This window comes from Lissotriton helveticus, chromosome 5_1, assembly GCF_964261635.1.
Source record: "Lissotriton helveticus chromosome 5_1, aLisHel1.1, whole genome shotgun sequence".
NCBI lineage: Eukaryota > Metazoa > Chordata > Amphibia > Caudata > Salamandridae > Lissotriton > Lissotriton helveticus.
In genome coordinates, this window is record NC_136065.1 from 1030234115 (window position 1) to 1030261910 (window position 27796).

The 27796-nt window shown below is 42.1% G+C and overlaps 1 protein-coding gene across 1 annotated transcript in view; it reads left to right on the top strand.

Annotated features, from left to right (window-relative positions):
• HPS1 (HPS1 biogenesis of lysosomal organelles complex 3 subunit 1) overlaps window positions 1-27796 on the top strand; it is a 314105-nt gene that overhangs the window by 249391 nt on the left and 36918 nt on the right. The window contains exons 11-13 of the mRNA XM_078643558.1: window positions 9998-10056; window positions 18787-18954; window positions 23085-23273. Of these exons, the coding sequence (XP_078499684.1) occupies window positions 9998-10056; window positions 18787-18954; window positions 23085-23273 (416 nt within the window). The remainder of the gene's footprint in view (window positions 1-9997; window positions 10057-18786; window positions 18955-23084; window positions 23274-27796) is intronic.

The following is a 27796-nucleotide window of genomic DNA, read 5'->3' on the forward strand; positions in this document are numbered from 1 at the left end:
GTCATTCTTCCCTAAAGATCACTTTTATCCCCTCAAATAAAACCTCTTTGGAAATCCAGGAAAAGTAGTAACCACCAGTGGGGACTGGTGAACTTTGAAAGTGGTGAGTCATAATATGTTACCCCAACTTAGTGAGTACTGGACCTGATTTCTCTCTGTTCTGTCAATGACACTGTACATGTGACATAAGTCTGCTATTAGTTCATAATCTTTTACATACAGTGCTTTCTTTTCAGAGTTGTGGGTTGCATTGCATGCCTTGCCTTCTCCATATCTAGGCTTTGTACATCTGTGCTTTAACTGCTCCATGTGCACTTGTTTGACTGGCCACAAATGCATTATTGGCCAAGCTGGTTTGCTGTCACTTTGAGGTTTCCGAGTTGCGTGTTACACACATGTAGATACTGCAATTAACAAGGAATGATGTGGAAAGGTGGTACATGAATGCAGTATGATCCTGCAGATCACCTGGGGTCTTGGATTTCTGGGCAGCCTATGCCGGGTTCAAGCAGTGAACCTCAGTTCCAACTACTTTGTTCAAACCAGGTGTATGTTTGAGACTGATTGGATAGTGCCCAGCAATTTCTACAACTTATCTAAGAGTAGTTTGCAAAGATGTTTCTGTCCTCAACCAATATTAATTTTCAATAAGATTTGGCATATACATTGGCCCCTCTTGTATGTTAGTATCAAAGTTGTGTTTGGTGGAAAGTGGAATTTGCTTTATAGGTTTGATGTTCACTAGAACCATGTCTTGAAAATGTACTGAACACCGAGGTGTGATATTATTTTGTAATGGGATCATTATCTAAAAGGTGTGCTGGGCTGAGTTGGCTCTAAGGCAAAATAGCTCTGTCTGACTGATGGACATGACCCTTAGCAGTTTTGTCTTTGTGAATGTGAAAGTGTCAAGCAGTATAAGATTATACAGCCTGTATAAACTACAATCCACTGCCCAGCCGCAGGCAGTTTTTTTTTTAGTTGTTTCAGTTTTAATAACGCAAACCTGACCCAAAGGTATTGGAGTTTTTTACATGACCACCAGTTACATCACACAAGGCAACATTCATTTTGTTTTTTAAAAGGCGCGGAACATTAAGTGATATGTTCAGAATTACAGGATGTTGATCTGACGCCAAGATTGGAACCTGGATCCCCAGTTTTAAAGTTGACAGCTCTGGCCATGACACTACATCCTCTCTCCACTCTTATGGAGTTAGTATTAATGTAGGTCAACAGGACTATATTTAATACTGTAATTGTTTTTATATATTGCTTATGCACCTAACGTCGCACTGAAGCTCTTTACGCAGGGCAGCATGCTTAAGTAGAACCCAAGGTTAGTGTTTTTTTAAAGGGGATTGGAAATTGGTGTGTGCTCTTAAGGAAACCATTCCATGCTTTGACAAATTTTTCTATGTGGTAGAGTAAATTATTAAGTGTTCAATCAATCAATCAATCAATCATTTCATTTCTAGAGCGTGCTACATACCCAATAGGGTCTCAAGGTGCTGGGGGGGGGGGTGCTGCTACTGATCGAAGAGCCTGGTCTTGAGGAGTCTTCTGAAGGCCAGTAGGTCCTGCGTCTGTCATAGGGTGGTTGGGAGGGTGTTCCAGGTCTTGGCGGCGAGGTAGGAGAAGGATCTTCCGCTGGCTGTGGTTTTCCGGATGCGAGGGACTGTAGCGAGGGTGAGGTTGGGTGAGCGGAGGCTTCGGGAGGGGGTGTGGGAGCTGAGTCGGCTGTTGAGGTTGGTAGGTCCGGTGTTGTGGAGGAGGAGCTTGAAGGTGATCCTCTTGTTGACGGGGAGCCAGTGCAGGCCTCTCAGGTGGGGTGTGATGTGGCAGCGACGGGGGACGTCGAGGATCAGTCGAGCTGAGGCGTTCTGGACTCGTTGAAGCCGTTTTAGGAGCATGTTAGCAGTTCCTGAGTAGAGGGCGTTCCCGTAGTCAAGTCGGGTGGTGACGAGGGCCTGGGTGACGGTCTTTCTCGTGTTGATAGGGATCCATTTGAAGATTCTGCGGAGCATTCGGAGGGTGTTGAAGCCGGATGCTGATACGGCATTGACTTGGTCATGGAGAGGGTGGAGTCGAGGATGACCCCCAGGTTGCGTGCGTGGTCCGTGGGTTCCGGGGCTGTGCCTAGAGAGGTGGGCCACCAGGAGTTGTCCCAGGCCGATGGGGTGGATCCGAGGATGAGGACCTCCGTCTTGTCTGAGTTCAGATACAGTGTTATGTGTGAGCTTTAGTGAGAGGGGACATGTGAATTTGTGTACATTATTGGCATTAGTAATAGATGAGCTACAGGAGGGTAGCTGTTGGGATTCAGGAATATGAATTTTAAAGGAGAGGCTGTGCACTTTGAAATGAGATGTGGGCAATTTGCAGAAAAATACTAAGGATTAAGGTAAGCAGATGCGTCATCAAATCGCGTTTCTCAATGTAGGCGGCCACCATACTTTCTCTCATTTTAAAGCTACATCAATTACGTCGTGTTCATACCATCAAAGACGGACGTCATTGTTAAGTCAACCGGAGTGCCATCTTTTAGCATGTTCTTATTACACAAAGATATTTAATTAGTTCATTCTATTACATGAAAATTATTTCCATTTTACACATTATTTACATTTTGACAAACTGTTTGTCCCATCCTCCATTGCACTCCGCTTCTGTGGATGGGCTATTCTTATGTTAGATTTTCTGAACATGCTATCTACATATCACGCCCTGTATGGGCTTATGTGCTCATAACATTGTTGTTAAATGGATACGGTGAATTCAATTACCAATTCTATTTTGCAGACCGCTTTCTCCTATCTTTTTTCTTCTTGTTTTATTTTTGTTTATAAGTGTACCCCCGATTCTTCACTACTGTTCAATCCCATGGGTGTTTTGTTTGCAAATCAATTATATACCTAGACTCCAATCTTCAAAGTTTCAACTCTCTGTCCCTACCTCTCGCATCATGAGGTACTTGGTCAAGTCCGAAGAACTTAAGCAGATTTCTATTACTCTGGTAGGAGTGAAGCGTGGAGAGTCCTGGAGTGTTTTCTATCCTTGGGCACTTGCAGCGTCTCTGGTCCTGATCAGGTGAGTCTGCTGCACTCAGCAGGGATGCAGGCTCTTTCTCCCTCGCAGTCGCGCTCCGGCAGTGATTTGAGCTTTCCTGCACTCCTGCGGTCTCCACACTAATGAGGTGGGGGTGATTCTGACACTCCGGTCATCGATCCTGAACTTAGGTGACAGTGCTCCCACAGTGTCCTTGTTTAGTCAATGGGGTCGGACCAGGTTTAGTCCTCGTTGCACCCAGTGCTCACAGTCTACATGCTCTGGCCTAATCAACATGGCACAAGTATTGCTGGCAGCCCCTCCTGGCACATGAGTTTGCCACACAACTGCCACACAAGGCTTTGGCCCTTATCACAAGGCAGTCTCTTCCATGGCTATCTTTCATCTCTTCTCTCCTGGCATATGGGGTCGCCTACTCAGTTGTGCACATGAGCAATGACCTGATTAATGCAGCAGCGATCTCCTCACATCTCGCTCTGAGAGTCTGCTTGACAGGGCTCTTTCTAGACCTTGGTCCCTCCATCGTTCTCCTCTTCCTCACAGGGCACTTTGGTGGTATATATATATGCACATGCTCGCACAGACACATTTTTTCGGAAAGGAGCTCTGCCAAACCCCCCCTTTTTCATATTTTGTCTCTACCCTTCTCCTAATCCCACTACCCTTAAAAATTCCTTACCACACCATAGCCTTACAATTCCCTGAATCCTCAGAACCCCTTACTACCACCTACCCTCCTTAGTACACCTTACTTACCCCTATCCTAACTTAACCTTCAACCCTAAAATCCTTTAAATCCCTGCCCCCTGAAACCCCTACCCTTATCCCTCCTTGAATCCTATAATCTCTTATTACCCCTTACTTAACCCTATCCAATCCTGGACCCTAAAAACCCTTACATCCTTACACCATTACCCATCTGTGAACCTAAAAAAACAACCGCACTGCCTTTCACTAACCCCTTCCCATCCCTGAGACCTAAAACCCCTTATTATCCCTTACTTACTCCTTCCCTTACCCAAACCAAAACCCTAAAAATTCTTATAATCGCATATCCTTACCCAACCCTGAACTCTAAAAATGCCTTGCTACCCTTTACCCATCACTGAGCCCTAAAAACCCCTTACTACCACCTACATACACCTCACTAACCTTTACACATCCCTTAGCCCGAAAAATCGCTTGCAACCTCCTACATGCACCTACTGAGCCATGAACCCTAAAAACCCTATACCCTTAACCATCCCACTGTTGCTTGAAAGGGAAATACCTTGAAAAAACAAGAGACAAGGGGCGTTTGGCAAAACAGGAATAGTTTGTTTGATTAAACAGTGCGGCCAGGAGAATAATTATAGGCCTCGGGTCTGAGGACTGTCTCAAATTACATTCGGTTTTATCCAATTCTTCAAATGCAATAAAATAGTTTTGTCAATCCATTTTTGGTAAGGACTGTGGACCTCTATCTTTGGAGCCATAAATTAATAAATTGGGTGAGGAATTCAGGTGGGCCTCGACCTTGCGTGGACACAGACTTGGGGAACATGTGATTACTGTGTGTATTGTGTGTGTTGTGTCCTGATTGGCTATGTGTTCCTATCTTCATATGGCATCTGACTTTATGGTGTTTTGGGAATGCGCTTATCCCTCCAGCCATGTGTACTTTCTTGGAGTCAATCTCCCTGGACCATTGTGGTGTCACTACCCCTGTCTGCAGGATTGGTCTGGGGTTTCCTGTTTCTGCATTTGTCTGCCTGCCACGTGCCACCCCGCCTCTGATCTGTCAATCAGTGACCTCGAGCCTGGGTCTCGGAGCCTGTCTGATTACGTGTTTCTGAGTCGGGTTGACGTGGAGTTCACAACTGGCGAATTTGTCAATAGAGATGCAATTTCGTTTTTATACTTAAATGTACTGTCCTTCAAATTGACATCAACTTTTTCAATATTCACATAACAACCCTTAATACTCCTTGCACCTCCTAATGACCTTATTAAAATACATTTAAACACATGTACCTACTGGGTAAAAACCACATTATAAAATGCAAGAAAATGACACGCTTGATTTACATATGTGGTAACTGTTGTGTGGTATGTGCAACACATAGTAATGCCTTCATTGTAAAGTCTGTATGCCGGTTACATACATGATAAAAAATGCAACATCATAAAAGGTATTCTTCAAATGCTGGAATGGATGATTTGTGTTATTCGCCCTTAAAGTTTGAATCAAAGTATTCATAGAAAAGACAACTGCTTCAGCACAGGATTGGGTGAGGACAGCCTCCCCCAGACAGTGGAAGCGTATTGCCCTCATTCATATGGCTTGAAGGTGGAGACCAGACACTGAAGGGAATAGAGGGTGGAGAAAGGGAAATTCAGTGAGGGCTTCATTAGAAAGAGGCTTCTGATTACTTGTTTTTTATGAGAACCCCAGGTTTGACAGATGATGGGTAAGTTTGAGGAGTTGGACTGCAGTTTTTATTGTTCACCGTGTGGTAAGGGCGGTTCTAGGCATAATGTCTCTTGTGCCTGACACAGCACTTTCAAAGCGATGCAAAGTTCAGAAACAAGAAACAAATACATTCAAATGACAATAGTTTGTGGAAAAAAAGTCCAAGAATAGTAGGGCGCATCTTGGAGAAAATGTTATACATATCCAGACTGGTGCCTAAGCATCTACTTAGCTTAGCTCCTTTGTGGGTTTGTGGCCCCCTCCAAAATCATGGCGTACCCTGAGCACAGCACAAGAACCAACCCTGAAATGCAAAGCACTGTCCTTGCAAATTCCCGGACAGGGACAAACCAAAGTTGACATTAGCAAGAACTTCAGACTTTAGATATTAGTCTAATTGACTAAAAAAGAATATAAGACCCCATCTGTCCTACGTGGATAATTAGCCATATTGTATGTCTGAGAATATAATTGGAAGAATCGGGATGGTAAGAATAAATTATAGGGTTCTCACAGTCTTGGGCTCGTACAACAGATCCATTGGTCTGGTTAGAAATCTAAAGAACAGTGCTGCTGCTGCTCTGCCAACAGGGATCATACAACTTAAAATAGGAACCCATCGCCTAGATAGCAAATATTTTATAGATTCTGACTTCAGATAGTAGAGTTGATTATAGTTACCATAAGGTCTACAAATATAGTTAATAAAATGCCTCCACGGGCCATGTAATGCAATAGTAGTAGCCACATATTCAAAAGAACCAAGGAAATGGTGCCATAGCTTCAGCAATATGTATCAACAAATCATATGAAATATTATTCCAATATCACTGTCTACTAGGTTTGTAAATGCTCTCTTTTTGTTCCACAATACTACTGGTGAGGTCAGTTTGGTACCTTGAGGCTAGATAAGATCATATACCTCATGACTCACAGTTTGAATTGCGAGAGAAATTAGAGTTCCACACTTGGAAACACAACATAAGAACCTTATGGGCATTAAGGCTTCTAGAAGCTCCATAAAGTGGGATTAGGGTGCAGGCCTTCTTGTGTTTCAATGAGAAGCATCAACATAGGTTTTAGGATGAGTTTCACATCCATAAAAGCCAGCATTTCGTTTTGTTTTAGTGAATGTATCACTTTTGCTCTAATGAGCATTGTACTTTTCCGCAGAAATGGGGTATGGCCCATGTATGGTGCCATATGCCATCCATAAATTCACATGTTCATACATTTCCTTAAATGTCCTGGTACAATCTAAGTCTGATGAACTGTACGGCCTCACAAACTCAACTTTCACCATTCAGTGCTAACATTTGGTCTCCTATTCTTGCACACAGTTTCTCGCTGATGTTTAACTTTCAAAAGGTTCATGCTTTGTGTCACATTTCACGTAAGGTACTCCATCCAAGCGTCCAAGCAGGTAACCCATTAAATGCTAAATGTTGCTTTCTCACACCCCGCTTTTTGCATGCAAAGTATTTACATCATATTCCATGTAAGCGACCACGTCATGCCAGTCATTGACATAATATGCTAGTTTGATAATATGCCAAGTATGCGTTAAATGCCAAGACAGTTATCTCCATCATGGCGATTGATTTTACATCTTATGCCAATGTACTCAGATGCCAAATATTGCCATAAAATGCACAGGTACATACCCTGTCCAAAGCCATTAATTGAGATTGTATGGCCTTGCACTTCAGTGCCAAGCATGGCAATGAATCGGCCAAGAATGAGAATGGAACCCTGTCATGTGCCTATCATGAACATCATATGCTATACATTCATGTGTCAGTTATTACATAATATGCCCACAGCTGTACTCCTCCCACTACATACATAACATTGTCCTTGCACCCTGATCTTGTGCAGAGCTATTCCTACCAACACGTTCGTACACACAAATGTACCAAAAGACATATACACATTCCCCAAAGTGCACTCTAGCTTTGGTCCTTGACCATTACTCTTTTCAAATTTCACGATCAGTGGCCACTCAAAACGTCTCTTCTTGTGCGAGGATCTATAGTCAGCCCAGCCTGTAGGGCCATACCAACCCCCAGGGACATGCGCATGATGGTAAAGGATGGAAGTGATTAGGGTAAGAAAGAGGAATTTAGTCACCACTAGAGGCAGATATAAAGTGTATATACTAGCACTGGTGCTGCAAATTAATTATTTTGTGAGTCAAAAATGTGAAAGACCCAAAAGTCACATGTATAGTCTTTGAATGTAAATAAACTGATTTCTTCGACTCAGTTTAGTTTGGAGTTGGCACTGAAGATGCCTCCACTATACGCCTTGACTGCAGGTTGTATTTCCAGATCTAATAACGGTGTAGGATCTTTATCTTCGTTTGTATGAATCTGTGATACTTTTTAGTGTATACCATTTGTTAAATGATAGAGGCCCTTGCAGTGTTAACACAATCCCGGTTAGATGCGTTTCACTTCCCAAGAATAAACATCCCTTACACGTGGAATGAAATAAAAAAAAATAATGGTTACCTCTCTGTCCTGGTGAAGCTTTGCTTGTGATGGTCATGTTTGCGCTATAAAAAAACTTTTCAAATAATGAAATAAATAAATAAATAATGGTGCGGGGAGAATTTTGTGCCACAGATTCCTATGAAGACAATTAGTCATTACAAGTTTTCATACTAAACTTTTCCTAACTATGTAATTTGTATAAGTGTAATGGCACCACCTATTCCTAGTAATGTATATATCTAAGATAATGCATAGAAAAAGCTACACTTATCTCATATTATATTGACTATTGCTAACGTATTAAATTACATTCTTCAAGAGCATGTATAAAAAAACAGATTAGCTCTCAGCTATGCTGCATGACCAGACAGGAAACTGAACTGTTCTTGTGACCTCTGTCATACACACTGGACCTGCTTATTGTTTGTCTTAAGGCAAGATTTAAATGGACACTATAGTATGCTGAGAAGCTCAGCAGAGCAACGAAGGTCATTGTATGACAGGGTTTAGGGGGAAGAGTTTTTCACAAGGGGCAGAGAGGTGGACTTGAGAGCATTCGCCACTTGCCTTTACCACGCAGGTAAGTATAAATAAGGTAAGGGAAATATATATATAGTTTTAAATAGTTTTTTCGCGCGGATCCCCAAAACTGCGCCTCCGCCATGCACAGTTTTCTCATTAATAATTTAATTGCAAATGTTGCAGTGATATTATCAATGATGTCATAGAAGATGTCACGTGTGATGTAATATGTGCGGTAATTAGCAGTGCATGGCAAGGCAGTCAGTTATAGTTACCTTAGAGCACAAGTTATAGCTACTTGAGATCACTATAACTGGTGAACTTTTGTGGTTTTTAGAGTTTAATGCGTTACCTTGTTACTGAACATTTTACCTAACTATAACATAAACCTTTTGTTTTTTCAGTGATTTTTTTTAATGTAAAGTAATATTTCATTACCTATATATTTACCTGCACCTAACCCCTGCATGCAGCTGATCCCACGTTGCATACGGCCTTTGGCTGTGCGTGGTGGAGGGTTGGCCACAAGGTCTGGCCCAGTGGCCAACTCTCTCACCAAAGACAGTTAGCCCAATGTTGCACAGGGCCTTCAGTCGTACATGGTGGGGGTGGATTACCTGAGTCCCTGGCCTGCAGCCAACTCCCCACATGCAGCCAGTCCCACACTGTGCACAGTCTTTAGCGGTGCGCCGCTGGCAGTTGACCACAGGGCCTGGCCTGCGGGCAGGCCATGTTGCCAACCCTCCCAAAGGCAACCAATCCCACGCTGCGCAGGGCCTTCAGTTGTGCATGGCAGGGGTTTGGCCACTGGGTCCGGTAAGTCGGCCCAACTCTCCCAATCCTTAAAAGGCCCCTGGGGCCCCAACCCCTGGGGCCGAGTAATTACTAAAGGGGCCTAATTAGGTCCCGGGTACCCCATCCCTCGTGTTAAAGGTATGCATGGTAAAAGCATCAGAAATTGCATGTGTTGCACATTTTGTATGGTAAAGGCACTGCATCAAAAAAACGTTTTTGTAAATAATGTTTGGCGCCCAGATTATGCATTGAGATACTCCCCAGTATCCTCAAGGAATGTCCTTGATCACACTCATGCTTTGGAGAGCCATAGCTGAAACTAATGAACATTATAAAGCATATACAATGCAAAATACTTTATAGTCCTAAACACTTTCACAAAAAAATGCTTTTAAAGAGGCAATAAAAATAAGATTGCAGTAATGAACAAGGAAAATGTTAATTGTCATTGCAAAGTAAGTTCAGATTGGTTGAGTGATGGAATTGGATAGCAAATGTTCAGAGTCGAGAATGGTTTAAGACCTTTGGGGAAAAAATCTATAATTTGTCCAAAGCTCATCTAACCTTGTTAGCACCAACCATACACCATTTGTACAATTTGTTTTAGATCTTTTACAAGAGAGAATTGAACCAAACATTTTCCTGTTTTTTTTTTCTATGTTAGGAGCTGACGACGGCGGTGATAGAATTTCTGCTTTCAGGTTTGCTAATTATGAGGTCCAGGTTAGTCTTTCAAGGGATATTTTCTTTGAGTTTATTGGTTAATGTCTCAGTTCATTTTCATCTTCTCTGTTGCCATTGAATTATTTGTCATGCCACTCAGATATGTACATCTACCCACAATTTGTGATGTATCCAGTCAACATTATGGATATGTGGTGTGCTATCAGTAGACAAATAAAGGTATTCTTAGTATATGCTTGTGGTTGTTGACTTGGAAAGGAGAGGAAATGGGGTTGGTCAATAAAACATTCTTTTTTTTCAGTTCAATAAAAGTTTATTAAGCATAATATAAAGGTAACGATACATATTACATCAAAAATAATTATATGGGGAATGGGGAGGGAAAGGCAGGAAAGGGGGAGAATCAGAGTACAATTTATAATTGAGAAAACAATAACAAACTTAACATGGGCAATAATAAGCAAAGAGAAAGGGCATAAATATTAAACAATAAAAGAAATGCAAGTAAGGATAAGCAGATAATAATGATGAAAAAATTGTGAAATGACAAGGACATCAGGGGGGTTTGGATACTTCCTGCTGAACAGGTTGTGGACAGAAGGAGTGAGTGGTACAACTATCTAAATACATTGTGAGAGGAAGCCAGAGATCTGCACGTTTGGCTGCCAACTGGGCAGGAAAAACAAAAGCAGTGTCTAGTCTGTGATTATGACAAACATTGTACCACCACGCTTTGAAAGAAATAGTAGAGGAACTTTTCCAATTAACAGTAATCTGTTGAAACGCAACAGCTAATAAATAAATCCACAATACGAACATGAAGATCAGTCCCATCCCAACAAGGGGAGAGACTTCCCACAAAGAGGTGGGTCGGAGATAAAGGAATACAAGTGTGAAAAATGACATTAATTTGAGCCCAGACCTGTAACCAAAAATCATGTACATGCTTGCATAAAAATAACATATGAAACAAGGTAGCATTAGGCAAGGAGCAAGACCAACAGACATCTGGAGTGGTAGAGAAACGTTTGTGAAGAGTAGAAGGAGTGTGGAGCATACGGTTATAAATGAAAAACATGGATTGTGTCAGAGATGCCGCCCTTGATGTTTTACGGACTTTTGTCCAAATCTTGTCCCAAAAGGAAGTAGGCCATGAGGAAGAAAGGTAATGTTCCCATTGCTCTTCAACCTTAGATTTTGGCCTGATGAGTGCATGCGCATGAAGGTGTCTGTATAGAATGGAAGCTTTGGGAGTAGCTTGCAGGGTAGAATGAAGTTGGAGAGTAAGGTCAGGAGAAAGAGGAGATGAAGAGGTCTGCAAGAGTTGTGTGTAGATCTCCATCACCGCTGCTTTGAGTTGGAGGTATTTGGGAGCAAAAGATGAGGGCAAGTCAAAGGTGGAACATAGGGTGTGGAAAGGCAAGAAGTTGGAATTTGAGAACAGTTGCGAAATCCAGAGCAGTCCCTTGGACCTCCAAGATTTCCAATAAAAGGGTTTATGGTGGATTAGAAGGTACTTGTTATGCCAAATAGTAGATGAAAGGAAATCAGCTACAGAAGTAGGGGGAGGAGGATTAGAGGAGAGAAGAAGTTTGACAGTAAATTTATGAATGGGAGTAGGAATCGAGGAAGGTTTACGTGAAAAATAGATCTATTCAGCAAAGGAGAAAGGGGAGAGGAAGAGGCGCTCAAGTTTAGTCCATAGCGGGCATGGGGAGGCAGGATCTTGCAGCCTAAAGGAAGCTTGACGTAATAAAAATGCCTTCTGATAGGCTGGGAAATCCGGAAAGTTAACTCCGCCTTCAGAGGCGGGGCGAATGAGTCTGGCAAGGGACATTCTGGGTTTTTTATTATGCCATAAAAAGGAGGATAAGACTGATTTGATTTTCTTAAAAAATTTAGTTGGGACAGGGATATTAGAGATCGTGTATAAGATAATGGGGGATAACATCATTTTAATAGTGTCCAGGCGACCCCACCAGGACAAGTAGAGAGGATGCCACCTAGCTGTGAGATCGGAGATTTTCTGAGTACATTTAGTCAAGCATAGGGAGACGGTGTCAGGGATGGATGGAGCAATGTGCAAACCTAAATATTTAATATGGGAGGGACTCCAAGTAAAATTAGAGGTGCTGAAATCAGGTTTAAAGGTGAATTTGGTCAGGGGTAAAATCTCACACTTATCATTTTTAAGCTTATAGCCAGAAAGGGAGGAATAAATCCGCACTTCCTCTAAGAAAGCAGGAATGGAAACGGTGGGATTTGAGGTGAAAAGTAAAATATCGTCAGCATAAGCAGCAAGTTTAATAGAAGAGTCAGCGGCCTGAAAGCCATAGATATTAGGGTTCTGACGGAGTTTGGACAGGAAAGGTTCTAAAGCAAGATTGAATAGGAAAGGTGAAAGGGGGCAGCCTTGGCGAACTCCTCTACCAAGGTCAAAGTAGGGGGAAGTTTAACCATTTGCATATACTGCAGCCCGAGGACGAGAATACAACAGGGAGACTAAAGAAATAAATTTAGGGCCAAAGCCAAACCATCCAAGAGTGTGGAAAAGGTAGGGCCATTCCACCCTATCAAACACCTTCTCAGCATCCAGGGCTATCGCTGCGAGGGAATGTTGAAAATGGGAGGATTTAGATAATATGTTGAATGAAAGTCTGGTGTTGTCGGTGATAAAACGACCCTTAACAAAACCAGATTTTTCTTCCCCTAGGAGATCAGGAAGAAAATGATCTAACCTAATTGCCAGTGCCTTAGCGAAGATTTTATAGTCAATATTGACAAGGGAGATGGGCCTGTAGTTCTTACAATACTGCACATCTTTTCCAGGTTTGGGTATTAAACAAATGTGTGCGTCGGAAAAGGTTCCTGACGAAGCACCAAATTCAACAAAGGAGTTAAGAAGGGAGTGAAGTTTGGGAATCAATAGCTTGGAGAAATGAATGTAAAATTCAACGGTAAAACCGTCTGGACCAGGGGCTTTATTAAGTTTAAGACGCTGGAGCGCAGTGAGCAGTTCCTTCTGTGAGATGTCAGTTTCTGAAAGGGAGAGATCGAGAGGGAAATGTGCAGGCTTTTGGATGGATGAGAAAAAATGTGTGAGGGAAGATAGAGAGGGGTGGGTGTCAGAGGTATAGAGGGTCTCATAAAAGCGGGAAAATGTAGAGAGGATATCGGCATCTTTATGTTGTAAGTGAGCATTGGTATCAAAAACAGATTCAATATTCATCTTGTTGTGTTTGACCTTTAAGTAATTGGCAAGAATTTTACCAGCCTTATTCCTACCACCATAAAACCTAGCACTGGACTTTAGTAAATATAAGGAGGCATCTTCAGTAGATTTTTCATTGAATTTAATCTTAGCAGCAATCAGGGCTGTCAGACTATCTGGGGAATGGGAAGTGAAATAGGCGTGTTCCAATCGCTTAATGTCATGAAGGAGGGTGTTAGTAAATTGGCGAGCAGCCCTACGTTTTCTAGCAACATAGCCAATAATGAAATCACGTGCAGCCGCTTTGAAAGCGTCCCAAACAGTGTGTTTCGAAATGGGCGGGATATCATTAAACAAAAAAAAATCATCAAAAAAAGCAGTGAAAGAAGTGGAGAACTTGGGATCCAGGAGGAGAGTATTATTAAAACGCCATCTCTTGGGTCCTTCAACCTTGGGAATTACGTCAAGGCTAGCTAGAACCGGGGCATGATCTGAGAGTAAAATTGGACCAATTTCAGCTGCAGTGAGTGTTTGAGCAAGATTATGTGAGATAAAAATATAGTCAATCCGCGATTGAGATCCATGAAATGGAGAGTAAAAGGTATACTCCCTCAGGGTTGGATTGCAAAGGCGCCAGGAGTCAACAAGTTTGTGCTGGGATATGGCTTGTGAAAAAAGTTTGTGTGGCTTAGTTGGAACATAAGTGACAGTAGAATTTCTATCTATAAACGGATCTAAGGGTTGGCTACAATCCCCAGCAAGGATGAAATTATCATCCATGAATTGTGTTATGCGTGGGGAAAATTCTGCCAAAAAGGGGTTCACCAGTGGTGGGACCGTAAACATTGAGAAGAGAGATTGGAACACCTCTAAGCGATAGTCTGACATGCGTCCATCTACCATTGGTATCGGACTCTTGGGAAATGACTGTAAAAGGGAGTGATCTGCGGCATAGAATTGCAACCCCATTGCGTTTACCATCACCTTGCGAATAAAAAACCTCACCCACCCAACCTCTACATAGTTTAACAGATTCTACATCAGAAAGATGAGTTTCCTGGAGGAATGCAATATCAATATTCAGTTTGGCACGGTGTGATAAAATACGCTGCCGCTTAAATGGGGAGTTAATACCCTTGACATTCCATGAAAGTATATTCAGAGACATAGCATGTAAAATAAGTCAAAAAATACCAAAGAGATATAACAAAAATGGCAACCCATGAGTAAGAAGGGAGAGAAATTTACACTGAAAGTGAAAAGGAAAGAAAAAAGGAGGAAACATACGAGAATGAGATGGAATAAAAGAAGAAAGGAATGTAGAAAAAGTGGAGAAGAAAGAAGAGAAGATGAATGAGAATATAGTAATATACATAAAGGAAGGTGAAAGTGGAATTGAGAAAGATCCTCAAGAAGACGAGGATGAGACGAGAGAAGGCATAAAGATAAGAGCAACCAAAAATTAAAGAGGTATCTTTCCTGTACCAACTAGGAAATTGAAACAACAAAGGAAGGACAAAGAACAAAAAAGGGGAGAGGAGGGGGAAATTCAGGAGGAACATACCTACAAGAGGAGAAAACGAGAAGGAGGATCCGGGGGAGGGTGGAACCACACGGGCAAGGTAACACATCCAAGGTCAGCTTGGCAGGAGGCCGGGGAGACCACATCAGACGGGTAAGGGATCCTGTGAAGACAAGGAGGAATATATAAGAAGAAAGTACCAGCAGACGTCAAAAGAGAACATAAAATGACTAATAACAATAATATTTAAGGGAGGTAACAGACAGAACAATGAACATTATAGAAAGAGAGAACTTGTCGAAAACAAGAGCATCATGAAAACAAGCGAGAAGTCCACTCAGCCAGGAGAGGAGGAGGAACGCCCGGAGGTGTCCATAGCAGAGGTCTTATGTGCGTTAATGAAGCTTTGTAGTCGCATTGGATCTTCATAGGTAGTCGTCTTGTTGTTGTGGGTGACTTTAAACAAACAAGGATGATAACGTCCATATCTAGCACCCATAGAACGAAGGTCATCTCTCATACTTAAGAAGGCTTTCCGACGATTCGCAGTCGCCCTCGCATAATCCTGGGCGAAGAAGAGAGAGGAGCCAGACCATGATAAATTGGGTGAAGCTTTGGCAGCCGTGAGAACCTTCAAAAGATCAGTGTACTCCAAAAAGTAGAGAATTACTCCTCTTGGTCGCTGAGAAGAGGAGGCAAGAGCAGGAGGACGACCCAGCTGATGAGCACGCTGAATGTTGAGGTTAGTGCCTTCTGGTAAGCGGAGCATTTTAGGGAGGCAAGATATGAAAAAGGCACGCGGATCTGAGCCCTCAAGACCTTCTGCCAAACCATAAATGCGAAGATTGTTCCGTCTATTCCGGTTTTCCAACTCCTCCACCTGTTTCTGCAGGGTGTTCACCTGCGCGGTTAAATGAGAAACCGAGGAACGAGTTTCCTGAAACGATGCCATGGATTGCTCAACTGAGGAGACTCTGACATCAATCTGCGACCAATTATCTGTAAGAGTTTGAAGTTTAACGTTGGTTTCCTCCATGAATGGGCGTAGAGTCCCAATTTTCTCCAGAAAGGGACGAAAGGAACGTATCTCGTCCAACAAAAGCTCCATCGAGACGGGCTCAGACTGTGGAGATGGTGAAGGGGGACCTTTTTTCAGCCTTTTGATGTTAGTTTTCCCCATATTTGGTTGAGATGACTCCATGGCTGTGTCTGAGCTGGAGGAGTTAAGGGAATCCTCTAACTTGGAGAAAGCAGTGAATAATTTAGAGTTTTTCACATATACGATCCTTGTTGATTTTGCAGCAGGTAAGTGCGACATAGAGCTAAGCCGTCCCATAGGAGAACACTCCAGAAGAGAGCACCTACTAGGATTACGATACCTGCGCAAAAGTTGAACAGTATTCCAGAGAAAATAAGTGAAAAGAAAGTCTCTGACTGGGGGAGAAAGACACCTTTGGCAGTGAGGGACGTCGCTCCTGAGAAATAATGAGTAAAACGATGAAACTGGTCATCAACAGAGTGAGAACTAAGTCCAAAAACTGAAGGGCATGCCACCAACTTGATGTATGAAGAATCGCCACTGTGAAGAGCCTCAGTAATGAAGTAGAAGTGCCGACGGTCAAGGATAGCTCTTACCGCGACAACAGCAAGCAGAGCACAACATTATCCAGCATGAGTCAGGCGAGATATCAGCATTGTCAGTGTGTAACCACCAAAGGCAAAGAATGCGGAAACTTGAGAGAGCACAAAATGGCGGAAGACAACACCGTGAAGCAATTATGGCTTGGCACGTTGTACAGCGGTGAGTGCAAGTAGAAGCTCCAAATACAGTGGCAAAACAAAGCGCTAGAATTGGAAGCTTAGTCCAGTTAGAGCGGAATGGGTACAGAACAGCAAAACAGGAAACTCGACAGTGAGCGTTGTAATAGCGATGTGCGTCCGACATCGCAAAATGGCGGCCGCCCTCGCAGTAACATGAAGAGAAACTCACGGCGGTAAAGTGGATCGCGCCGGAGCCAGAAAAAGCAGCGGTGAGCGCCTCATCGGTGTCCCGGGGTGTTCCGACGTCTCTGCATGCCACCTGCACAGGAAAAGATGTTCCGCAAGCGGCAAGTCTCCGGAAGCCTCAGCGGAGCTTCACTCGAATGCCGCCATTGCCGTCGGGCGCCAAGCCACGCCCCCGTCAATAAAACATTCTGATATTTAAAATACTACTCTAAAAAAATATATTTGTGCAAGCAGCTGACTATGAAGTTTTGTTTTTACATTTCTTTGTTATAGCGCTAGAGAACAAACAAAACTAGTATTAAAGTATAAGTTAGTAAATGTGACTATCCAAAAATAAATATTCACTTATAGAATCCATGATACTGTTGTTGCAGATGCTACATGATGAGTTAATGGGTGGGCAAAAAATGGTTTGATGCATCGTGTATATGGGCATTTGGATTTGCAATACTCCACTATTGCATAGCAAAGGTCGTGGTTTGTAAGAGTTCAAGAATTTTTTATGTTTTGCCAAATGTGTCACAAAGTGCTTTTTAAACATAAAACTCAATGATATTTCGTTTTGTGACAGTCCCTGCCATTGTGTGGCATTTCATCTTCTACAACAAAGGGCATCATTACGATGTCAGCTGGTAAGCCTCCACCGACCGTCATGGTAAGATTATAGTCTGACTGCTGAATTTCAATGTCGGCGTCGGAGCATAAACCGGCCCATCAATCCAACTCGGTTCTGACGGGCAGTTGGAAACTGTCCATGATCCCTCCAGGACGGCGTTTCCGCTGTTGAGATTATGTTGTCTGTTTCCGACAGCCTTTCCATGTCAGCCTTTCTGACATGGGAAGGCTATTGGAAAGCATCTTTGGTGGCCGCTAGCAGGGCCTCCATCCCTCCGCAGCCTACAGTTAGAGCTGTGGGGGCCCCCTCTGGTGGCCACCTGAACAACCCTGCACCATGTGCCTGACACAGTGCAGGGATTTACACAAACTCCCATTTATCAATTGGAAATTGTGCGGCGTGCAGTTTCCGCCCGCGACACAAGCTCCCATAGAAAAATAGAAGTTTGCATGGTTTGTGTCGCATCGTAATAAGGTGTGCACAACCGCCGATCTATTGTCGGTTGGTTCTCACACAGAAATGGTGTAGGTCGAAGGCAACTCCGATCGACATCGTAATAGGGGCCATAGTGGCAAATTCTTTTTATGCATGAAATTCTTTCATGTGCTGATGTCACACTTTGAAGGAAATATTTTAGCCAGTTCTATTGGCCTGGAAGGCCAGGCTGGACTGTTCTGATTGGAGGAGGGTTACGGCTGATTTGCATATGGCTGGATCTAAACTGAGGTGGCATAGTGGGTAAAATAACAATGGTCTGGGATGCGGCCAGGGTATTACTAGGGGATGAGATGATTTCAAGCATGAGGGATAAACTTTTTAAATGTGACGAAAGTCTAGCAGATGGGAATGATACAGAACAAGCAATACAGATTTAAATTAATGAGCAAAAACCCTTCTTAACTATAAAAAAAAATGTTTTTATCCATAATCATGGTGATGGAATATGATGTCAAAATCATTATGTATAATATGGTTTACGATTCAATGTGGGCATACCCCTTTGTGTTATTACGTGGTTTTTGAAGAGGGCAGCCTTCACTACCACATTTTGTTTTTGTAATCATAGCAAATACGTTGCATTGAGCCGCAGACAATGCATTCAACTACCGAACCATAAACATATTGTGTATGAAGCAGTCCACCAAACATTGGAGCCAATTTTCTGGATTTATGAACGCCATTTTCATTAAATGACGAGGATTGCATTTGTAGAGAGACAAACACAAGGTCAGATAAAAATAGATTTGCCTAACAGATTATCGAGTCTGTCTGAGAATACACAACCATGTTTGATTATGTTTTAATGCTGTAGAAAACAGTTACATAATGTTCATTTGTCTTATATGTTAAAGGTGATGGCAGCAGATCAATTCACATATCTAAAAATTGACATTTTTATTTTAATTCTCAAAGATGGCTGAAGACAGTCTCAAAACGCTGGAGGACCCCTTTCCTGAACCTACCAATCCCCTCAGGATATTCCTTGATGCACATTTACGAGAAGGGTACTGCGCAATGATGCCACACTCCATGTACTGCCTTCCTCTGTGGCCTGGAATTTCCTTGGTTCTTCTTACCAAAGTGAGTACTTGCATCTGTAGGAATTAGTGAACTGTGCAAACAAGGGTGCCTAGTGATAAAAACAGCATGGTCTTGAATTATATCTTTTTGTAAAGCCATCTTCTAAATTTGAATATCTTTCCTCGCATAGTTGTCAATATATAAAACGTGATTCTGAATACATGCAAAATAAGTTACAGCAACCGCAAACATAGAAACAAGCTGCACATTATATCTTCTACTGTTTGGGTAACCTGCATCTTTAACCGGTTTTGTTCAGGCATTACGTGATGTGGATAAGTGAAAGGGCATTCGCGGCCTCACTGGTTCCCCTGCCAGCACTCCTCCTGAGTACATGTGGGAGCTGGCAATTATTTATTTAAACATGTTTCTGTATTGTAGGGGAGGAGGGCTTGTGCCCCCCCCCCCCTCCGATAGCCTTCACACACCACAGGGGCTCCATCCCCGAGGTCCGTACTCATTTATGCAGGGAAGGGGGCAAGTGACTCCCTCCCTCAGCATCTACGGCCCCCAGAGACCCCTTCTCATAGGGCCGTTTTCTATTTTATGGAAGGGAGCATGTGTTCCCCCAAGCCACTATGAGCCCAGGGACATCATACCCTGGGACCTTTTTTTATTATTAAGGGGGGTGCACAGCCTCCATCCCAAGTCTTTACTGGCCTGGGGACCCAAAACCTGAGGTCTAATGTGGGGCACCCACAAGAAACAACGCTGAGAGCCACAGGGTGCTTCAGGGCCCCCACAGCCCTGCCAGCTCCCCACATGCACACATCCTGGGTGCATTAGGAGCCAGCAATGCTCCTGCCTGGTGGGAGTATGTGTTTTTTACTGCTCCTGCCATGCTGTAGACCCTGGCCTGGCAGTTCGGGCTAGACTACTCCCATTGGGTGCAGGGTCAAGACTGATTTGCATATGACTGGGTTCAAACTGGAATAGCATGGGGAGAAACGATGGCTTTAGGCCCAGATCTCTGTACAGGGGTGAATGTATTTATTTATTTATGAAGTTTTATATAGCACGAACATGATTCAGAAGGATATCAGAGCGCTATGACATTGTTCTGCATTCTGTCCATCAATTGTTCTTTTTGCTTGTGCAAATTAGCACAGCACATAGGGCAGTGGGCAATTCAAAGAAAGATAATGCCAGCGAAGATATACCTTCTAGAGGTGCAGACGTGCTAAGCAAACAGACAAATGCTTCACACAGGTGTGAGCTAAAGCAGCAGCTGGTGAAGATAATCTTTAGGAGGGAACACTATGCACAGACCTATTCCTAAGCCAGAATACCACAAAATGTTGAAGCTTTACTTCCAGGTTGCAACATCACCATTAACTAGGGAATGCCCTGCCGATAGAATGCTCAGGGAAATTTGCCTGAGCCTTTCGCCAATAGCTTTGATATTACTTGGGCTACAAAAATGCAAGCAGGTAAAAACGAACTCCAATTTTTATAGCACCTCAATGAACCAGGCAAACATGATTTTCAGATCAAGTGGAGATTGTACAGGGCAGGGTTATAAAGCTGCGGCGCTTCAGGACATGTTGCCAATATAAAGGGTCAGATGTACCATCCATAATCAACAACCCTGACCTTAGCAGCATGGTTACCTAGGGCCTGGAGTTTGGTCACCTTGGTGTCCCAGTAATAGTCATGGAGTTACTTAAAAAAGCCAGAAGGTTAACCAAAGGAAACTGCTACTCAGAAATTAAGTAGATCCATGATCCGGTGCAATAGGAAAGGACTTAGTAAAGGCTAGATGTAGGGCACTACAGTAGTCTGGTACCACACGCCCATACTATATGTGAACCCTTCCTATGCCTCACTGAAGGTACACTTGACATCCATAGTGGCATATATAAGGGATGGGGGGGGGGTACTAGGGAGATGTTTCTATAGCACATCAGTCATCAAAAGATTTCTGGAGGGAGCAAAGAGAATATTGCCACCTAGCTGAGCTCCAGCACCTATGTGAAATCTCATTCTGATACTAATACAGCTTATGAAGCTGCCCTTTTTAATTCCATGTTGCGTAATTGTAGTCACAATTAAAATGAATCTGTGACAAACATCCAATCAGAATGTGTCCGTTTTGCGCCCCCACAGCTGGATTCATTAATTCGCACTGTTTAATGGAAGGAAAAGCTCTCTCGTCCAGTTGTCTGTCTTTGTTTTTTTAAGTGGATTCTCAAATACTAAGTGGATTAGCAAATCTGTGGATGAATTTAGATTTGTAATCCCCAAACGGAGTAGCGTTTCTAAGCACTAATTTCTTGACAACTACTGAATGGAGCTACACCAAACCAAGCAAAGCACCTATGTTGTGCCAAATTGAATGTAATTACGTCCAGCTGTTTTTTCTGTATCGATCAGCAAAAAATCCTATGGGAATTAAAATGTGAAATTAAACTTTTGGAATCTCGAACCTTTTTCTTAGCCCCTGCTTGACAGATCTGTGTGAAACCTGCCACAAATAACCCAAAGTGGATGTGCTTCGTTTTTTGTGCAGATTTTTTAAACAGTGGCAGTTATTAAGAAGACAAAAAACACCTTTACTATGGAAATACTGACCTAACCATTACTACACTGGCACTATTGCAACCTATTGATGTGTTTTATGTATATATCAGATTGTTTAACAAACTGCCACTTTTATGCTCCCTGTACCTTCTCAGTGGTATGGAATTCCAGCCTCATTGGGCCTTGCCAAGGTGTAACGTACTTTAAAAAAAATATTTTCCTCCAAATTGTTTATATACATCAGGAGGTATGAAAAAATTGCCTTGGGGAAATCTTTGTTACCCTCCTTTGTAGATGTAACATGTAGGGGGATCTATGTTTCTCACACCTTAGGTCGAGGGTGGGCCGATATAATTTGACTACCCCCTGGCTTTCCCAAGGTTTGGGGGATAGGGTATACAATACTCACCAAATTACTCAAAGCTGTGAGGAGATATATATCTCTGTCTTTCCATGGAAGAGGGCTCTCATTCTTTAGAACACCCAAAGGCTTGCCCAAGTGTGGGGGATTTATGATTTTGGTGCAGCTTTTGGGTGCCCCATTACTCTGTTAACTGTTAACAAGGTAGCTGGAGAGGCTAGAGCTGCCTCATCAAGTGACCCTTTTGGATCAGGCAGCTGACCGCTTTAGAAGGGCTCTGTTCCCAACTTCACATGATAAAAACTCTAGAAACAACATTGCTTGTAGGATCTTATTGATGATATAGTTAACTTGGGTAGGTCATAATAATAATAACCTGATACTTGTAAAGCGTTAACTAATCGCCCCTAAGTGGTTCTAGGTGCTGGGGGTCACTGGGGAGATTAACTGAGCTATTGCCCAGAGTTGCTTGATGCTGGGGATCGAACCTTAAGCCTCATGCTCCGGATTCAGCCACCCTGGCCACTGCGCCACACCTCTCCTGGTCATGGTAAAATAGATATCTATCTGTACTGCAATGACAAAACTGCTAGAATTTACCTCTGAATTATCACTACATATTCCTCTTCTTCAAAAATCCAATCTATAGCATGCATAAGAAATATGTTACTGTGGCTCCAAAGATTGGCCAGTCTCTAAATTGATTACGTGGAGGCTGGTGTTATCGAAAGAAATATGAAGCAGATTGCTTTTATCTACATATGCAATAGGCAGGATAACATATTGCCTCAGTCTTCTAAACACAAAGTAGCCTGCATTTAAGGCACATCCTGTTTGTTTACCTTCCAGATTGCCTCTAAGCCTTCTGTCAATTATATGTTTGTATTTTGACATTTGTAAACATAACCAACTGCCATTTCATTTGTTATGATGTTCAGACTTTTGACATAGACACCAGTATGTTTCAAATATTATCTTATGTTTAAAAAGTCTCCATCTATACTGTATTGGTGCTGACCAGATACATTTATGTATAGTTGATTTTGAGTGCAAAGAAGATTTGTCATATGTAATGTGTATACTCAACTATTTTCAGTAAACAGTTTTTTAAATCAGCCTACCTACACAGTTTTGTTTTCCTGTTGTATATAAAAAAAATGGTTCCGCTGTTTGCAGTTATTAATGCTTTAACTCTTATTCATTCTTGTGCAAGATGGCAAACCAAGTCTATCTGTTGCTTACTTCACAGATCCCAAACAGCCATATTGCTCTCTCTCTATATCAGCTGCTGGATGGATTTTCTGTTGTGGAGAACACTTTGAAAAAGTTGAAAGAGGGACAGGAAGTTGTTCAGATATTAAGAGCCATTCCGATAATGTCAGATCTTCGTCTTAAAACTGATAAGTTTGTCAAGAATCTGGGTGTAAAGGAAGTTCAAGTAAGAATTTTTTTGTACATATTTAAAAGATATAATTTTTTTAAAGCTGCAGATATTCATAAGCATTTTTGCGAACTCTTATTGTGGTCTAGACATACCTGTGTCAACAGATGTTATGGTTAAGGTTTAAACATTTAAATCTTATGGAATTATGCTATTAGGGTTATCAGCACCAGCTCAAAATCTAAATGTAGTGTTGTTTCCATTATGGTTTGCTGGTGGGAATTTTGTAGATCCAGTTATACTGGTTGCTTTAGCTGGCCAATCTTAGTGATTTTTAGTTGATATCTCTAACTCAAAAGGTTGCTTAAAAAACATTTTTTTCAGTAAAGGCCTATATATTTTTTTTAATTACATGTGAGTATGTGTGCTTTTCTCATGGAGTTTATAAATGGTTCACAAACTCATAGTGATCACGTTTACCACTATGCTGAAATTGGTCCACAAATCCTATTTTGCCATCCATGGAAAATAGGCGATCCTGATTTAATAATTTTCTCATTTGATGTCTTAGTTTGTGAAACTGCATGCTGTATTCTCTTGTGGATCAGCCTTTTTAATGTATGTTTAGTAGTGGAATAAGAACAGTTTTGTACCATTTGAAGTGCACCATCTTTATTCATGGATCTCCCATATTGTGTGGTTTGCCCTTAGTGGAGTAGTAGAGTCGGCAACACATTCAAACATTCTCGGATCATACAGTGGTGGCATAGATAGAAAATCTCAGCTCTTACATCAACCAACCATACTGTAGAAGGTTGGCAGATCTTGTACAAAGGTGTGCAAACTGGTAAGCACTCTAACAATTCTGGCACAGGCTCTCCATGATAACAAGTTTGTGTAACTATCAACCCCCAAATCATTAAAAAAAATCATAAGTAAGTTTGTTCTTTGAGAGTGAGTTTTTATTCAGCTAAATGGCATGGAAGCTCTTTGAGTTCAGGCAAAATGTTTGACAAAAGCTTTAAACGTACTTAGATACACACTCCTTCACCAGTGGAAATTTCCTGAACAGTTCTGTTCTTTCACAAGATGGACAGGTATGTATTCACTGGATGTATAACAACTCTTTCCTGGTACATTTGATAACATGTGCATTCTTCCCACTGCTGATACAACCTTAAAGAACACGTGCAGATGCCAAAAGGAGAACATTATATTTCCCTCCATGGTATTCCCGGGCCACCTAGAGCTGATATCTGCAAATACACTTACTTATTATTTGTTGAAGCGCAAGCATGTATTGGTGCTATAGCAATGTGTTCATGTGACTCAAGCAAGATTGAGTCTGTTTAGTTTTTGCGATTGTAGCCAAGGCACTCACTTTTACTCCATTTGACACTAAGTGCCAGTCATCCTGCCTCTCAATGTCATTCAACCGCATAGCCTCCTTCTGGAGTTGACATTCCCTCTCTATTTCAACCTTCATGTTGACTAATCCCTGCTGTAGCTCTTAAAACCTTGAACAGAACCTCGGCCCTATGCAAATATTAAAAACAGTACAAATATGACAATGACTGATACCAGATGGCCTACGTTCCACCTTCCCCCAATGTCCGAGCTGGCCCCTTATTGTTTTATCAAAATCCTGGCTTGCCCATCTAAACCTTTTCTTACGAAACCTTTCAGACATCAAATTTGAGGTCTTATATATTCTGTGTATTATTAGGGATAGAAGTGCAATATTATGTGTTGCTTACCTTGCAGACCCCACCCTCCTTTGCAGAAATCAGAGTGAAAGCTATCCCATACTACATAATCATGCAGTGTATTGCAATAGCAATTCAGTAGCATTCAATAAAGCAGCAGTGGGCTCATTAGCAAGTCTCTCTATCAATTGAATGTCTTCCCCTGCGTCTGTCCTTTGACCATTGAGATGGATGTTCTTCAGTTGTTTACTGTGATATGAAGTGCAATACGAAAGCTAGAAAACGGGAGCCATCCTACCCTACTTGTAATGAGAAGCAAATTATTCGGGCATGTAAAGTGTTTGTGCAGCTACGTACAAGTGCAAAGTGCTCACGCAATTTCTCTCCTTAAATTCAATGCTGGCTGCATTAGTAGAGAAGTGTTTTCCCTCAATGTAGGTGGATTAGGGAACCTTAGCACACCCTTTTGTATATATAAGTAAGGCCTAGTATTGTGTTCATACACAAATGGAAATTCTTTTTTTCCTACATTGTGCATCTTTAGGCATTGTAAACTCCATTTCCTTTGCTTTCTAATCTAACCTTTTAAACTCCTGGTTCTGTGCAAAATGTCCTGAGTACCTGTGTGTGACCATAGGAAAGTAAAAAAAAAAATACATGGCCATGGGAAGGAAGGTGCTCTTTGCTCTTATTGCCAGCCCTATGGCACTATTGTCGCGATATGATACAGCAGGTAGTAATGAAGGATAACATGCAGTTTTAGTTTTACGGCTCGGCTAAACACCAGGCTGCTCTCCATCCAACCATGCAAAACTTCAAATACGGTCCTTTCATGGGAGTCCAAGTGGTATTTGCTCAGCACTGGAAATGTCAAGTTGGGCACAAACAGCTGTTTGTTTCCAATTTGACATTTTCTTCATGACTCGGAATGGCGCCCACCACTTTACATGTTGTGTTCTATGTATTATACTAATGGTAACATAAAAACACTTTGAAACCTCTCTTGCAGTTGCAAAGCATTGAATGGTTACAGACTGCCAATAGCACCCATTTGCGGAGCATAAGCAGGCAATTTCTGCCAGCTTACATTGTGCATCCCAAAACTGTGGGTATCACAAAAACGGGCATTGGTTTCAATAACTACAACATGCTCCGTATATGTCCCTTTCATAATGGGCCACTTTGTGTAATTGGGTCCTCTGTTCTTTTATAGCACAAGATTCCAAATGCTACCATATTGCGAGTTCAAGTGCAGAGATGGAAATCTGCTGTGACATATAGACCTGGGTACTGTTACCACTTAGGCCAGAGGTCTTCAAACTTTTTTACTCTGAGCCCCCCCTAAGCAAAATGTTTTGAGGTCGGGCCCCCCTCCAAAACTTTATGGCTAGGATTGGGGGAGCAGGAGGGACATGGCTGCGTGCAGGGAGTGGGGCTTATGAGATGATTCCAGGAATACTTTTTCTATAGCTTATGAACCACACCAAATATGAAACTTATAAAATGGCAAATGCATCAAACAAAAACAGATATCCCAAACAAACTGCTCCCCATAATTGGGGTGTTGTGAGCCCCTCACACTCTTTGACCCCAATGCAACTATACTTGCTGCACTAATGATAACTGCAGTCCTGAGTAGCAGGCTATCTCCTCTGCCTCTTTTACCTCTTCCCCACCATGTTGGATCATCACCTCTGTCCTAATGCTTGAAAGTACAATACGCTTGGATGCCCCTTTTTTTAAAGGTAGTCAGTCATAATTGTGATGCAGTGGGCCCCCCAAATTCCTATGCCCAAGTCCTTCTGCATCTGCATCTACTTCTTTACGATAACCAGCAGTGGCCACATATTTTGTGATAGCATTACTGCACTATTTTGCTATTTGTCCACTTGTTAACATTGTCCTGGCCTTTATTGCCCCTCATAAGTACCACATTTAGACCCACCTATAGCAATAAGCAACAGAAAGGTGACCAGTCAACCTTTAGGAAGGGCCTTCCACTGTGAGGTAACATGTGTTGCTGCATTTTTTAATCTGCAAATTATGCAGCAGACAATGGATTATGTGGTAAATGCGGCAAAACCATAACTATACGCAGTAAGTGCAGGGTGAGCGTGAAAGTGAAGGGTGAGAATGAGGAATGAGTTGTCTGAATGCAGGGTGAATTCCCAGACACTTAAAGTTAATCAGCATGTTATTGGTGGGACGCAGGGTTTCAGATAAAAGTTAAACTATTGCTATTATGGAATTAATTAGGGAATCGAGGGTGAAGGAAATAAATAATGTGCTGATCCTGCAACAAACTTCCAGTCTTATGATTAGGGTTGCCAGCTCATTATTTTGATGTTGCAGACGGCACAAAAATAAACAGTCACCTAAAGCCCTATTTTCAGCACTTATCTGTGCGTACTTCGAAGAGCAAATATAAAGTACTTTTAAATGTGTTCTGGGGCTGCCTGAATGATTCATGCCTGAAGATAAAAGGAACAGACAGAAAGTCAAATTACAAATGAATACATACTTTTTTATTTAAGACCCTATTTAGTGTCAAAGCAAGGTCTTTGCAGGCTCTTTAAACATACATAGATGGCATTTTGTTCTATTGGCAACCCTTTTTTGTATTCCTTTTCATGAAATGCATTTTCACACTACAGCAGTAAGTTTAAAATGCAAATTTAAGGAATAGGCAGAGTCGGGGCCCAGGGGGTACTGGAAAAAGAAAAAAAGCACTAAGCTTAGGTAACCAGTTTCCAAATGTATGCAAATGGTCTTTAAAGACCTGTGAAAAACTCGGCTTTGCTGGAGTCTTAATACTCCAGACACTGCCCAGCCGAGCCCCCAGCAGCACACCCACTGACCTCTGGCCCCACGGCA